The following is a 15,874-nucleotide window of genomic DNA, read 5'->3' on the forward strand; positions in this document are numbered from 1 at the left end:
GTACTGTGTCCTGATTGTTGCCAGGGTTACACAAATGTATACACATGTTAAAATTCATAGACATGTGTCAAAAAAAAGTAAGTTTTTGCACATTAAAAACAAAACAATAGGTCTTCAATAAATATTAGCTTTCTTCCTTTTAAAAAGTACCCATTTAGAGAGCTTTCATTTAATGCGAACGGTCCAGTGTTTGGGGGGGAAACATCTCTATTAGGTGCCTTTTAATTGTTCATGTCTTCTGACTTAATAATTTTACTTCTGAGAATTTACCTTAATAATTCAAATTTCCACCTCCTCCACAAGAAAACTATATACACAAAGGCATTTGTTGTAGCCTGTAATTTTACAATAGTTAAAAATTAAGATATCACATTAAGTTTCTACTAAGAATTCAATTCCCCTATTATTAAATTACAGTACATGTACCTACTAAAAATATTTTTAAAGGGTTTGTAAAAAGATTAAGAAAATAGTTGTATGACAGTCAATGAAAAAATAGGATTCTTCCAAATTGTGATTTCAACTTTGTAAAAAATACGCATTTTTGATATATTTATATCTAAGTAACAGGATCGTACTTTTCCTAGTTTAAAAAAATAATTTATTATTCTGTAATTAACACATACTAATTTTACACTAAAAACTGATATCAATAAACAATATTTATCCTGTGGCCTTGGTCAGTCAAAAATATTAACATAAATTTATGGGCCAGAATGTTCATCACCATGCTATATTACAATATCAAAAGTCTGGAAACAACGACGTCTAACAATAAAATACTTGGCAAGTTATCATGAATCTATGTAAAAATATTATACAGCCCCCCAAAATGATTTTAATGAAGACCTTTTATTGAATGCAAGGGGAAATGCTCATAATGAGATACTGGTGAAAAATTAATTGACGGGAAACTCAATATTATCCCAGCTATGTAAAATATATTATGCAAGTGTATATACATGTGTATATAAATAAATAATTTGTTAAAAACAAATGGAATCCCCAAAAGCTTCCTAAAGTGTTAACAGTGGTTGTCCTCAAAAGACAGATGATACTGACCTTCTTTATACTTGTCTGTATCATCTAGAGCTTTTAACAAGGAGCATGGGATATTTCCCTAACGAGGAAATGCTTCATCCATGCCTACAGAGTAAGTCCCTTTATGACCTGGGCCCCACCATCCCTCCACACTCATCCCCTCACCTAGCCCTCTAAGCCCTGAGTTCTAAGCACACTGGGCCACCCCCAGTTTCCCTGGTGCCCAGCTGGTTGTTTCCATAACTTTGTGCATGCAGTTCCTTTGAATCAGCCTTCTTCCACCCACTTGACAAATTCCCGCTTAGCCTTTAGGTCTCCAACATTTTGTACATACTAACATTATCACACTTACCATATGATACTATAATTTACCTGTTTCATAGTTAAGATACCATCTGAAACTGTATCGGAAAAGACTGTAATAGTGGGGATCATGTGGCTAGTAGTTTTTTGGACACTTTAGACATCCAATCTTTATTAAATAAGTGTTGAATGAATGCCTCAAGGCAGAATGAATTGCTTCCTCAACCATGTTCCCAGAACACTTGGCTTACACTGTCAGTTAAACCATCCATTTAGTAGGCACATACAGAACACTTGCTGTGTCTCACACTTTACAAAGCTTTGCTAGTATAGAGCTTCTCCCATCATATTATGGCCAGCTGTATTCATATCTATGTATATCTACAACTGGGTTGTGGTCTACTTAAATTTGGAACTCAGTCTCATTACATTGCCAGGGCCTAATGTAAGCTGGAACATGGTAGATTAAATAAATGTTCAATAAATACAATTCACACACATGCAAAAAATGCCTATTTGGGGATATTAATGGTTCTTAGCATTTTATTCCAAAATAGAACAATTAAATGTTACTTTCACAGCATGTTTATAGCCATTACCTTCATATTACTTCATGAGCCACAGTAAACTTCAGGCTCTGAACACCAAAAGTATATTATTATGTTCTTAGTAAGGGATAATTTAACTTTGCAATTTACAAGGAATTTCTGAAGTCTCCTTTAGAAGAGAATAGAAATTATGAAATAAGTTTTTCTTCTTCATACTCTGTACTATCGCAAGTATTTCACAGACAGGAGAAATGTTCAACACTATACTATTGGAGGAGTTATTTATTCTTGACCTTAACTATGAATAATTTTATGTTCTTGAGTATAGAATTCACAATTCTCTTATGTTATCTCAGCCAATATAACTGTAGGTGTTTTTCTTATTTATAAAAATGCCTTATCCTTTATAAGAAATCCTTAAGCTATTTTTATACAGTGATTATTCCTGGAAACCATTTCCTTTACACTTAAAAGGGGGCCATGGCGTTGATCAGGGGGAACTATAATTGCTTGCGATCTACCTGCAATGATTTCAAGTAGGCAGGCACATCTCGAATTTCTCTGAATTATACTAAGATCTTATTTGCTATTCTCGCTAATCTGTCTTTATTTTTCCTTTACCCAGAACAATACCATTTATTTCTGCCTGGCCTCATTTATGCACAGATATTCAATTTAATTACAAAGATAATCTCACCGGTGACAGGAAAATAGGTGTAGAAAATTGGTCTTTTGGATGAAGCACAGCTGCTACATAAACAATTTTAGAACAGCTTAAGATTTTAGAAAAGCTATTATATAAAAAGAATGCTTACTGTTTATTTATTTCAAGAAAATGATAAAGATTAAATGTGACCATTCCACTGGGTAATACTCCTTCCACAGGATTCCATCGGTTCCCTGGAAAGTTGACACCTGGTAAATGCTTTGCCATCTTGGGTAAATACCACTCATAAGTCATCATCTGCCAGAAAAATAACATACGATGTCATGCTTTTATTATACTTCTTTAAGAAAAATCAAATTTAGCAAGTACAACAAAAAAGTTCCAAAATGTGGATATGCCCATCAAATATAAACATAATCGAAAAATACATACGAGCACAATCGAAGTATGTGGCACTGATGGCTCTTGTAATGCCTTAAACCTTGGCTTTCATGTTTTAAGTTATGACTGTCATGGGTAAGGTCAGCAGGTAGTTTCATTTGCCTCCATGCATTTGATGGACTATCCAGAATGACCTTCCCCCCCATTCTTACACCTAGAGAATGTGTACTCAACTTTCCAAACCAGCTTAAATATCACTTCCTCTAGGGTACCCTCTCCAGTTTCCACAGCAGAATGATATGCTCCTGCAGCACTTGTACCTCCCTCTATTATAGCCCTCGGCCTGTTCCTCACTAGACTATGAACTCCTAGAGGGAAGGGACTGTATCTTCTCATTTTTGTGCCTCTGCACTTAGCACACTGCCTGGCAAAGAACAGTTCTCAGATTATGTTTGCTGAAGTTGAAATGTCTCTGATGGCCAGCCTAGACAATCTAGGTAAAATAAAGATGTGTCATTACTCCATTCTTTCATTCCTTCCAAAAAAATATTGCTCACCTATAATGAAGAAGATTGAATCCCTGCCCTGGAGAAGCTTGATCATATGATAATCTAGGGTTCAAAGATAAAAATCTTTTTGGCTAAATCATCTGAATTTATTAGTATCTCCAAGTAAATTACATATCCTGACACTTAAAATAAATCATTAACATCAGAAAAAGTCATTTTTCTTAATTCCATAGTTAATATATACTTATCTATACTTTTATTTGTACAGATTTTTTTTGGTTTTAAATAGAAGACTCCTATTTACACTTTCAAAGCTTTGTTAAAGTGTGGATATCATCATTTGAGCAATTATGCTTATGTTTTACTTGCTTTATACAAGTCAATTAAAAGTGACTAATTTTAATGTAAATGTATGTTGCAAATATTCACAAAATATGTACTGAATTTGATTTTATTTCCAAATAGTTTCAGTTGTTGCGGACATTAACATTAATTAAATAACCACGGTGTGCTATGACATTGTTTCTTACTTAATTCTCATACTAACCTTATTATGTGAGAATAATTAATACAATACTGTTGATTGCCCAATCAACAGCTAATACCTTCTTTTTTCTCACTAACACAATCCCAATTTTGATCAGGTAACAGGGCAGCAATATGCTTGGGTCTAGTCATTCCCCTTTGCCAGTGAAGTTAGGAGTGGGCACATGACCCAATACCGGTTAGTGCAGCCCGAGTAGAGGTCTGCGAGGGGCTTCTGGGGTGCACGTTTCTCCCCATAGAGAGAGGGGGTGGGGCAGGCCCCAGAAGAATTATGTGGCTTGGCTTCATGATGTCATGTTTGGGAAAGGGCACCTGTCAGTTCAAGATACCTGCAGAAAAGCTGCCCCAGAACACAGACGTCACTGAACTGCGTATAGTAACCTAAAACCAACTATCTCAGACTACTTGTCATGTGAGATTAAAACTCCATAGCTTAAGCTACTCTTAATCAGGTATTTTGCTTCTTGCACTCAAGAGTATTCTATGTTTATATGACAATCATTTCCATTTAATAAACAAACAGAGGCTCTGAGAGGAAAAATCATTAGCCCCATGTCGTATATTCAGAGTGACAGGATGAGGGCTTGAATTTAGGTCTAATAAACATTGAAATCCAAGCCTCTCAACTATAGCAGCTGCCATCCCATACAGTATTTCAAACCTCACTGTGATACCATATTAGCAACAAATAACCTAGCTTTCATCAGAAGCTAGAATAAAGGCAAATTAATCAATTGCTGTACCAGATACAAATGCAAACTGCTTATAAAAATGTCATTTGTAAATTTCCCTTTATTCACAAATGTTTATAAAGCTTTCCCCAAAAAAGTATGTTATTCACTAATTCAACAAAATATATTAAATATTGTGCCTAATAATTTTCTCAACCAAACTAATCACAGCATTTTTTTTAAGATTAAGAATTTCTCTTTTCCTGATGATTGCTCTAAAAACACCAGAGACAGATTTGTTCCCTTTTAAGTATTTATGGTTTAAATAATAAATCTTATAGTTTAAATATATCTCTTCAGTTCCAGAAGATTGTTTTAATAGACCTCAAAATTTTCATTAGTCCTTTCCAACCATATATTTTTCATATGATCAACAAAATTTACACAAAAATTCTGTAGCAAAATTGTGGTTAATAATTTCTATTTTGAGTGAAATGTTTACTTACCTGCAGTATGACTTATTTTATATTCAGCCTAATTTATTTTAATCCCTGAATCAGTGGGCAGTGTTAATTTGAATGTAAAAGGACAAATTAAAAATAAATTTACAATACAATATTTCCACGGTTTGTCATGTGAACTAGACACCTAGGATATTATTTGAATCTAACATGAAACACATTCTTAGAACATTCAGTTTAGTTTAAATAATGAAGAGAAAACTCAAATGACTTATACCAGTAGTTAAAATACATAAGAGAATGTGATATATATTCTACCTAAGAGTGATTGTGATAACTGTACCCATACACTGTTGAAAAATAGTTAAAAAAAAGCATGTTTTTAAATGATTATAATTACTATATTCTAGTATATTTTCCATATACTTACTTCCTGATCCACTAATGAGACGTCTGGCCTCAGTCCCTCACAATAATGCATGTAACGGAGAGAATTTCCTGGCAAATCTCCTCTGAGTAAGATAATTGCATCATGAGGCATGGAGGCTAGAAGGTTCTTTGCAAATTTATCAATCACGTAGTTTGTCTTTTGGTCACAAATGCTAAATAAAAGGATCAAAAACACATTAAAATAGCAACATATTGCTTCAGTTTTAATAAGACTGGGCTTATTTTCTGCCCCATTCCTTTCCCATCACACAATCTATATTTAGTGCTTCAAAGTATTCAAATTTGTATGTTCTAAAAACATGATTATATTTGAAAAGTGAACACTATCATCTGAAAAAAGGAGTTAATTGTGCAATTGAAAAAAATCAATGTATTGCTTCACTTCTGGGATTTATAATAATTTTCATAAAAAAGAGAACCAGTTAGTACTCAAGAATAAGGCCTTTATTTCCCTAAACGCGTATCCAATTTCACTAAAAAGGTTCTGATTCTATTTGGCATTTAAGGTAATTTCACATTAATTCCATTTAGTCCAAAGGATATTCAGAAATGCAAAAAGAAATCTGCCTGCTTCTGGCATGAACTGGGATGACATTTGTCTGACTCTTGCATGCAAGGCTGATCCTCTGCACTATTCTGAACCACAGGCTCCCTGTGTTCCCCTCTCCCTTCCAGACCAAGAAATCATTAGAGAATGAGACCAATGAGAAGGGAGGAAGGAGCTGTTACTTCTCTCCAGGCATTGTAACAGAAGCAGTACAACCCCCTTCAATGATGAAGTAGATGCTCCAACTTCAAAGGAAAGCTGACATGAACTCTTGAGTGATTCCCACAAAGAAAGAAAAAGACTACAAGAGCGAAAGTATAAAAAAACTGAGCAAGCCATGTCCTTCCTGTTCTTATCAGGTCCATTACATTTAATGGTAGTGAGAAACACAGCCTAAACTTGTTAGTAGCAAATAAACAAAGCAAATAAACACTTCCAGGACCAAAATATTATCCTTGCCTTTGGAACTGATGCCTCTTTCCTCCTGTGATCCCTTACTTTGCAGGGCGATGCCTCACATTTCACCACCCAGCAGGGTTGCTATCTATTCCATTCACCTGGGGCAAATAAAAGAATCAAAACCAAATTAAAACTACCCAGCCTGTGCTGACATCCCTGGTGTTGAACCTGTAATGCCCTAAAGACCCGAGCCAGGAGAAGACTGAGATAAAAAATTTTTTTAAAAATTGGGTAAACGCACACCGTGAGATTGGCAAACCCTCCTTGAGCTGGCTATGGAGACGGGTCCGGGATTCCCACCAGGCGTCCTCGTGATGCAGCCTTCCTAACACTGGCTCTACCCAGATATTATAAAGAGCATCGGTTTTTAAAGTTAAATTGAAAGAGGAAATTTAACCTTGTAAAATACCAATCAAATCTTACTATAACAAAACTCCCATGGACTCTTCCACTTCTGCAATGTCTATGCAATGAACTAGCACCTAAACCTTGGATATCTTTTATGTTAGACTGAGATTTTCATTGGAACGGTTATTAAAAAGATTTTGAAAAATACATATAATACTAATAATGCCTATGGGTTACAGAAACTTTTAGAACTTTATTTCAAAGTAATTAATATTCACTACTACAGAATGGACTAGTAAGGGCAGGAACTACTCAAAAGATGAAATCTTAGAAGCCTAGAGTGAATTACTTTACGGCATATGAGAAGGCCCAAATATCTTCACTCTCCATGTAAGGAGTCTTTTATATCCTGGAATTTTACACATACTGCAGATTCTACAAACTATCTCAGGGCTCCTTAGAGGAAAATATACAAATAGTTTACCTGCACCACCAGAACCCTCTTTGCAATGCCCTGAACTACACATCACCCACACCGAGACTCTGGTTCAAAAGTTTAAGAACCACGGCATTCAGACCACGCCGTCTCACTCTGAAATCCAGTGGAAGTCAAAGATGAAATAAGGTTCTAGAATCTAAATATCCAAACATCTCTGGCTTGAGTGCCACCTTTCATAGAAGTAACCACTTCTTACCTGTAATTAGAATATATTTGGTAAATGACAAAAAGAGCTGCTGAAAGCCACTCCAGACACTGGAGCCCCTTAATGTTCAGCACTCGGTTGCTCTCAGACACCAGTGCGGCCAGCCCGACGCCCGCGAGGACGGCCACCACCGCGTTGCTCTGCACCCAGAAGCGCTCCACCTGTGAAGAGGCACGAGACTGTGTGTCCAGGTGACTGAGCTGCGATTGATCTGGCACTTACATATTTTACAAACATGTTGCATACACCCAGTTGCTTATGCCTCTGTCATTCAGGTCTTGCTAACTGACTTCCCCAACCCAACTCCATGTTACTTTCAATTTAGATTTTCAAACATCCCTTCTTCCCAGTTTGATACGTGAAGCTAGCTCCCTTTTGGGATCCATACACCCTTTTCCATACTATGGACTTCGTGTTGAACTCCTGCAACATGTAAAGGGGAAGAGGTGGAGAAGTGCTTTTGCCTGACTCCTGATGTTCCCTTCCCTTCCATGTGCTGAAGTGCCATTAGCTTAACTCCTGGCCTCCCTCTGCCGTCTCACTTATTTCTTCCTGTAGGAGTATAGGGACTGGCCTGACTGGGCAGTTTGGGAGCTGGGCCTGGGCCTGCACTCCCCTCCCCTCTCCTCTCTCTTTCTCTTGGAAAGGAGCTGCCCACAGGAAGCACTTGTCCAGCGGCAGACTCTGGGAGTAGGGTGGGGAGGCCTGGCCTGTGCAGCGCTGCCTGTGACAGGTGGGTAGTTCTGCCTATTGCATGCAGGGTGAGGAAGCCCCTTGCTCCCAGACATAAACCGCATTGTCCAACATCAGCGTTATCAGTAGTAAAGGCAATTCTCCCACTCGTTGTACTGGTTTATCTTGTTTCTCCACTGATTTGGATCTCAGGTGATTAAGTAGGGTATTATTTACGAGGCCACTTTGAACACATAAAAAATTGTTTGTTTCCGCTGTTAGAAAAGAGCTACCTACACTTACAGAGTTTCTACTGTAAGGAGAATCTCAGAAATGGCAGCCAGGCAAATGTGGCTGCTCTTTTGCACAGGCCTGGACTGGTACGGTAAAAAATAATGAACTGGGGTGATAAGAGCCTCCAATTACAACCCATATTTCTTTGTTATTTAAAAAAAAATCCAGGAGAAATACAGTAGTACCTATATCTATCTATAAATATACACAGAAAATGACTAACTTAAATCTACCTTTTGTTTATTTTTCTATTTAACCATCATATTAACTAAACAATGCTTTTTTTCCCCCCTAAAAAGAGGACTTTGTCTTACTGGTTCAATAATTTAACTTTTGATTTATAATAATGTACATGCAATTTTAACTATTTCTGAGATAATCTGCTTTTCTACAAGATTCCTGGGAGACAAACTGATACATTCTTCACAAATGTTCTGGTCAAAGGATATATCTAAATAAAACTTACCACACCCATGAAAAGTGGTTTTGAAATATCTAAATTTGCCCTCCAAGCAAAGAACAATGAATAAATGCAAAACATTCCAGTAAAAAGCCATACTAATGGTGGGTTCTGTTTATCCCTATAAAAAATTAAAATATGACCCAAATTATTTATATACATGAATATCAGTAATAATATTACATAGTTTTACACTATAGAAAAATATTTAAAACTATAAAACTTTCCATTTTAAGTAACAATAAAGGATCTCAGTTTTTCAAATTTGAATTGGAAGAGATAACCAAAACATAGTCATGCACTGACATGCAACAGATGATCATATTTCAGAGGGAAGAGGGAAGGGGGGTGGAGGGTGGGAAGAGATTAACTAAAGAAGTTATATGCATATATTCATAACCCATGGACACAGACAATAGTGGGGTGAAGGCCTGGGGAGGGGTGGGAGCGAGGTGGAGGGGGTCAATTGGGGGAACAAATGGAACACCTGTAATACTTTCAAAAATAAAAATAAATTCAAAAAAACAAAACATAGTCATAAACTACACTGTACTATATATTATAGACAACTAGGAAGTATGTAGTAAAATATATAAAGTTAAAATTTGCAGAAGAAATACAAATTGTTGATCTTGTTAAATTTAAGGTGTAATTAACATATGCAAAACAAGAGTAATTTCATGCACCAAAATAATAAAATGACAAATCTCAATAGTTTTGGTGAGAATGTGGTTATATGAGAATGTATGTTGGTACAATCTTTTAGAAAGGTTAATTTGATAATATATATCAAGAGCCTTAAAAATATTCACATTCATTGACCCAGTGATTTGATGTGTAGGCATAAATCTTGAAGCAATAACCAGAAATGTGGACAGAGACTAATCAATAAAAATGCTTTGGCATCACGTATAACAGTGGAAAAAGTGGAAGCTATCTAAAGATCCTCAAATAGGAGAACACTTAAATTAATTTGCCTAGGTTATAGGATGGAATATTATACAGACATTTAAATGATTTTAAACATCTTTTATGGTATAGGGAACTGCTCACAATATAATGTTAGGCATTAAGGAAACAAAACTATAAATGTATATACATATATATATTTCAATAAAAATATATTCAACAGGCTAGATAAATGAACAAGAAACTAATGAAGGTTAATAGTGCTATTTTTTTTAGGTTTTCTTTTATCATTAGAGTTACTTTTATCTTCAAAGGAACTCAAATAATTGTTTGCTTCTTTTCAAAAGTAATAATAGTAATTGGCTATGTACAGGGTAAGGGATCAAACCAAGGTTTAAGACATTAAACGGCTCACCTAGTTAGACTGTAATATACTGCTCAGTCTTTCAAAGTTACTAATTTATAATTAGGAAAAAAACCTAGCAAGAAAGTAACACATATTTGCCTTCACAGAAGAGGTTAGAGTCATTTATTTGGAATATAAAATACTAGTGGCAATGTTCTACAATGACATGTTGAAAATATTAATTTAATTAATAAACATGGGAAGGATAATAGGAAAAAAATTCTATTACTCACCTTCTTACTAAACATATATTAGCCCAAACTGCAAGGGCTTGGATGTTGAATGAGAGTTCGGTCCTCATGTTTGTTACCTGAGAACTGTAATAGACAATCTGACTTATTGTTGGCAGAAAACAAATTTGGTTAATTCCAAATAAAACATTCTTTATAAGATACATTGGATTACGCACTAAATAATTTTAAGGGCTGAAGCCAGATTTGAAAAGTGTTTTGTCTTCTTTCAAACTCAGGAGAAAAAGTACAGCAAGAACGAGTTAAACAGCTCTCAGATATTTTCCAACTGTAACATCTGGTTACCGACTTACATAAATAATCCTTCAGTGCTTGTGATACTGCACTGATACTGTATACTGCACTGATACTGTATGCTGCACGGATACTGTATGCTGCACCGGTACTGTATGCTGCACCGATGCTGTATACTGCATGGGTACTGTATACCGCACGGATGCTGTATGCTGCACGGATACTGTATGCTGCACCGGTACTGTATGCCGCACCGATGCTGTATACCGCACGGGTACTGTATACCGCACGGATGCTGTATACCGCATGGATGCTGTATACCGCACGGATGCTGTATACCGCATGGATGCTGTATACTGCACGGATACTGTATGCTGCACCGGTACTGTATACTGCACCGATGCTGTATACTGCACGGGTACTGTATACTGCACGGATGCTGTATGCTGCACGGATGCTGTATGCTGCACGGATGCTGTATGCTGCACCGGTACTGTATGCTGCACAGATGCTGCATACTGCACGGATGCTGTATGCTGCACGGATGCTGTATGCTGCACCGGTACTGTATGCTGCACGGGTACTGTATGCTGCACGGGTACTGTATACTGCACGGATGCTGTATACTGCACGGATGCTGTATACTGCACGGATACTGTATACTGCACGGATGCTGTATACTGCACGGATGCTGTATACTGCACGGATACTGTATACTGCACGGATGCTGTATACTGCACGGATGCTGTATGCTGCACCGGTACTGTATGCTGCACCGGTACTGTATGCTGCACGGATGCTGTATGCTGCACCGGTACTGTATGCTGCACGGATGCTGTATGCTGCACGGATGCTGTATACTGCACGGATGCTGTATACTGCACGCATGCTGTATGCTGCACGGATGCTGTATGCTGCACCGGTACTGTATGCTGCACGGGTACTGTATGCTACACGGGTACTGTATACTGCACGGATGCTGTATACTGCACGGATGCTGTATACTGCACGGATACTGTATACTGCACGGATGCTGTATACTGCACGGATGCTGTATACTGCACGCATGCTGTATGCTGCACGGATGCTGTATGCTGCACCGGTACTGTATGCTGCACCGATACTGTATGCTGCACAGATGCTGTATACCGCAAGAATGCTGTATACCGCACGGATACTGTATGCCGCACTGGTACTGTATGCCGCACGGATACTGTATGCCGCACTGGTACTGTATGCCGCACTGGTACTGTATGCCGCACGGATACTGTATACTGCACGGATACTGTATACTGCACGGATACTGTAAACTGCACGGATACTGTAAACTGCACGGATACTGTAAACAATTCCTATTTCTGACTGGTTTGATAAGAAGTCATCTGAAATGCGTTTCTGATCTTCTTCATGGCTTCCAGTGATTAGCAATTGAAAACAAAATTAATTCAAATCATTTTTTGGAGATCCAATCATGAATTTAAAAAGGACAAAAGAAGTGACCTCCAACCATTCTTTCCTGGGTTAGCTCCCTCCTTAAAATGTATCCCTGTTTTCTATATCATTTGGTTCAAAAAATGTTCAAGGAACCTCTGAGAAGTGTATCCTTTTTTTCCTTACAATCAAACTAAATTCTTCCATTAGCTCCATTAACTAATAAGCATCTTCCAAGTGGTATCTGAGTTGTAAAATAGCCCTAGCAGTCTCCATTATTTGAAAGAGAAATGATTCTGTACACCATCTCAAAGAACTTTCTTCTCCCTACTGGCAATTTTACTGTAGAAAATGTGATGCCACAATTATGGGAACCACACAATGTGTATTTTACTAATGGACACTCATCTACTATGGGAAGATATCCTTACTCGTTTTCAAATACACTTAAAAAATTGATTCCAGCATGAGGCCCATTTCAAGCCATTCTTCAAAAGGAATGAAGTCAGTCTCAAAATTAATTCTTGGGGATCTGTTGCTTAAATGTAAGCTCTAAACCATGGTCACTGCCTAGGGTTAGATTCAATAATTTCCTTGTACAGGATTGCAATTTAGAGATACGCATGGGGAAAGAATTTAATTTGCTTGACTGGCAAAGGGTCGATGATTAGGTTCCATCGTCTTGAAGGATTTTCTAGTAAGTTAATTATGAGTTCCCTTTTCTCAACACTCTTGTCCACCTGAAACAATTAAACACTAGAAATTCTCTCGCTCAGAGGGTGCAAGGATTATGCTTCCACTTTTACATTATAATCTGGTTCGAATAAATAGTGTGAGTGGTCATCACTTTTGCCAGATCTTTTTCCTGGGTATATAACCAAACTGCTATTATTTCAACATAAAGGAGGCCTTTAATTACCCAACAGATGACTTTTATATGCAACTTATAGAAGTTACATGTTTGGTCTAGGATTGCTCTTGAGAGTTCTTTGGAGTTCACGTGGGATTTGTTAAAGCCTAATATACCAGTAATCCTGAGCGTGATAACAGCCCCGAAAGGTAGGCAGAAAGAGCAGGCAGTGTTTTTCACACGGAGTGAAACAGAATGAAGTAAAAACCCAGGGACACTGGCAAAGCTGTCCCTATCTTTAAAAGGGAAAGTGAGCTTCTTGCTACCTTCTCCCCAGCAAAATAGAAAAAGAGGCCAGAAAAGTCTCAGTCAGACATAAAAAGAAATATTTAAAACCAACTGTGAGAACCATCAAAGGTTATATAAGAATAATTGGTGGCAGGAAAATATTTTCAAGATATAGCAGAAAATGAAAAACAGGCAACTAATAAATCAGTATGTCCAGGGGTAGGCAAAAGTAGGGTTACAGTTGTCCGTAAGCAAAACAGAGTTTATTCTTGTATTACTATTTATTATTTTTCCGTATGAAAGGCTGTAAACCTACTTTTGCCCAGCCCTGTATATTATTACCCCATTTAAAAAAAACTAAAAAAGTATTAAAAATATTGGAAGAATACATAAAAACATTAATGGATTAATAATAGTGGTTATCCCTGCATGTTGGAATTATAGTAATTTTCATTTTCTTATTTTTGCTTAACTATATTTTCTAAACTTTTCATAACAACTTTTGCGTACCCTTTTTTGGAAAGCAGGGGGAAAGGTCATTTTAAAAGAAAAGGAAGGATGAAAGAAAGCGAGCTAGCAAGTAAACAAGATAGAAACCGTGAGAACCTAGGAACTGATTCATATATAGATTGAAATATTCTCCCCATATTTTTAATTTTTTAAAATTGATTTTTAGAGGGGGGGGGGGAGAGAGGGAAACACTGATGAGAGAGAAACATCGATCGGTTGCCTCCTGTACATGCCCCAACCAGAGATCCAACCCGCATCCTAGGTATGCGCTCTGACCTGGAATTAAACCCACCACCTCTTGATGAATGGGGCGATGCTCAACCAACTGAGCCACACTAGCCAGGCCTCCCAATATTCTTAAATTGGTTTTCAAAGTAATAATTAGAATCCCAAATTAATAGAGATAAGTTGAGTGTTGTAGAAAACTATTCTTCCCTAGTTTTATATTGAAAATATTATACAAATATTACAGGATTGGTACGGATATTTTTCAAGCTGTCTTAGTCTGTGTAGGTTTTAAAGCAAATATTAACCCAGTTTTCAAAAAAATGTTAGTAGATAATATAGTTGAAATATATTTGCTTGAGCTGGCTTTGATAAGGTTGAACATTAGAAATATGTAAGTCAAAAAAAGAGCTTAAGGACAGCCTAAAGGAAAAGTCTTAAGAGACATTAAATAAACTAAGCTCCGAAGAATTAAAAAGCCATAGCTCAATCTAAGATAACAAGAAAATAATTATTCAAATTGATAAATACTATGTTATAAAATGTCTGTAGAAGAAAGAAGATATGTAAAACCAGAACAAAGCATAAACTTTTTATAAAGCAACACTACTTTGGGTAATTCTGTATCAAGTGAAAGTTGAAACATTTTAGATTTAGGAGACTACATAGAACCTATAATAGTCCCATTCACTGTTTGATTTATTGCTCATTTTAAGTTTTTTCTTATTGAAGGAAATGGTGGACTATTTGACAATATGCAAAACAACTGTCAACTATATGGGTGAAAAGCTACTCACAGACATACCACTTCATAAAGAGAGAAACTCAGAAAACGTCAAAACCATTTAAAGGAATAAATAGAGAGTTCATTTAAAAACAGTTTCAAATATTTTATACTCACAGTAAAATTTCAGACATACTGGATCCTATTTCAGATTTGGCCTAAACATAAATGAGAAAAGTTTATTTGCACAAGCATTAAACTAAAGCTCTGTGAGGCTATAGTATTTAGTTACCTCAATTTCAGAGATACATGCTTTAAATATACAATGCAACACCACTCTTCATTCAGTCTTTACTTCAGGGCCTTACTGAATTTTTAAAGCAAAGTCAGTGAAAGCTAAACATTCTTCCTTTAGGAAAAATTTCAGAAATATTAACTGGCTAGAAATAAACTATTCCAGCAGAAATCATTAATACATTAATGAATTAATAGGCTTTTACTTTTGTCAGAGTCTCTTTAAGCTCTGTTTTGGGCACTTTGTTTAGAGCTCATTATCACCTGTGGGTCTATGATTTCACAGTCGTGTGAATTATACAAATTTCAAATCTGGAATGGTCCTCAAGCAATACTTGAATGGAATGACCAATATAAACAAACCAGAATATAAATTTAAAGTGTCAAACTCTTAAGTAAAAAAATGACTAAGTATGCTTTTATTAACCTATTTTATTATGAAATATCGGACTTACAAACAACACATATAATATGTATTAAAGTGACAGTTTAAAAATATCTATAGACCCACCGTTCATTTAAGAAACAGAATTGCACAAATGCATAAGGTGTCTCCCACAGCCTCGCCTTTCTCATCCCCCCGTGGTAACTATTACCATGAACTCTGTGTTAATTTTTCCCCTACTTTCTGAAAATATACAGTTTTACTACTTTTGTATGTATCCTTGAGCCATAGATTGTTCAATTTCTG

General features: G+C 36.4%; 1 protein-coding gene across 6 annotated transcripts in view; it reads right to left on the reverse strand.

Moving 5' to 3' along the window:
• The window catches only part of TMEM260 (transmembrane protein 260), a 56,538-nt gene that overhangs the window by 12,796 nt on the left and 27,868 nt on the right, over positions 1 to 15,874 (reverse strand). For all 6 annotated transcript variants that reach the window (XM_016198171.2, XM_016198170.2, XM_016198169.2 and 3 more), the window contains 6 exons: positions 15,067 to 15,107; positions 10,610 to 10,693; positions 9,068 to 9,182; positions 7,627 to 7,796; positions 5,558 to 5,729; positions 2,708 to 2,856 (listed from right to left, as the gene is read on the reverse strand). In XM_016198171.2, the coding sequence (XP_016053657.2) occupies positions 2,708 to 2,856; positions 5,558 to 5,729; positions 7,627 to 7,796; positions 9,068 to 9,182; positions 10,610 to 10,693; positions 15,067 to 15,107 (731 nt within the window). The remainder of the gene's footprint in view (positions 1 to 2,707; positions 2,857 to 5,557; positions 5,730 to 7,626; positions 7,797 to 9,067; positions 9,183 to 10,609; positions 10,694 to 15,066; positions 15,108 to 15,874) is intronic.

Source organism: Miniopterus natalensis, chromosome 1 (assembly GCF_054644295.1).
Source record: "Miniopterus natalensis isolate mMinNat1 chromosome 1, mMinNat1.hap1, whole genome shotgun sequence".
NCBI lineage: Eukaryota > Metazoa > Chordata > Mammalia > Chiroptera > Miniopteridae > Miniopterus > Miniopterus natalensis.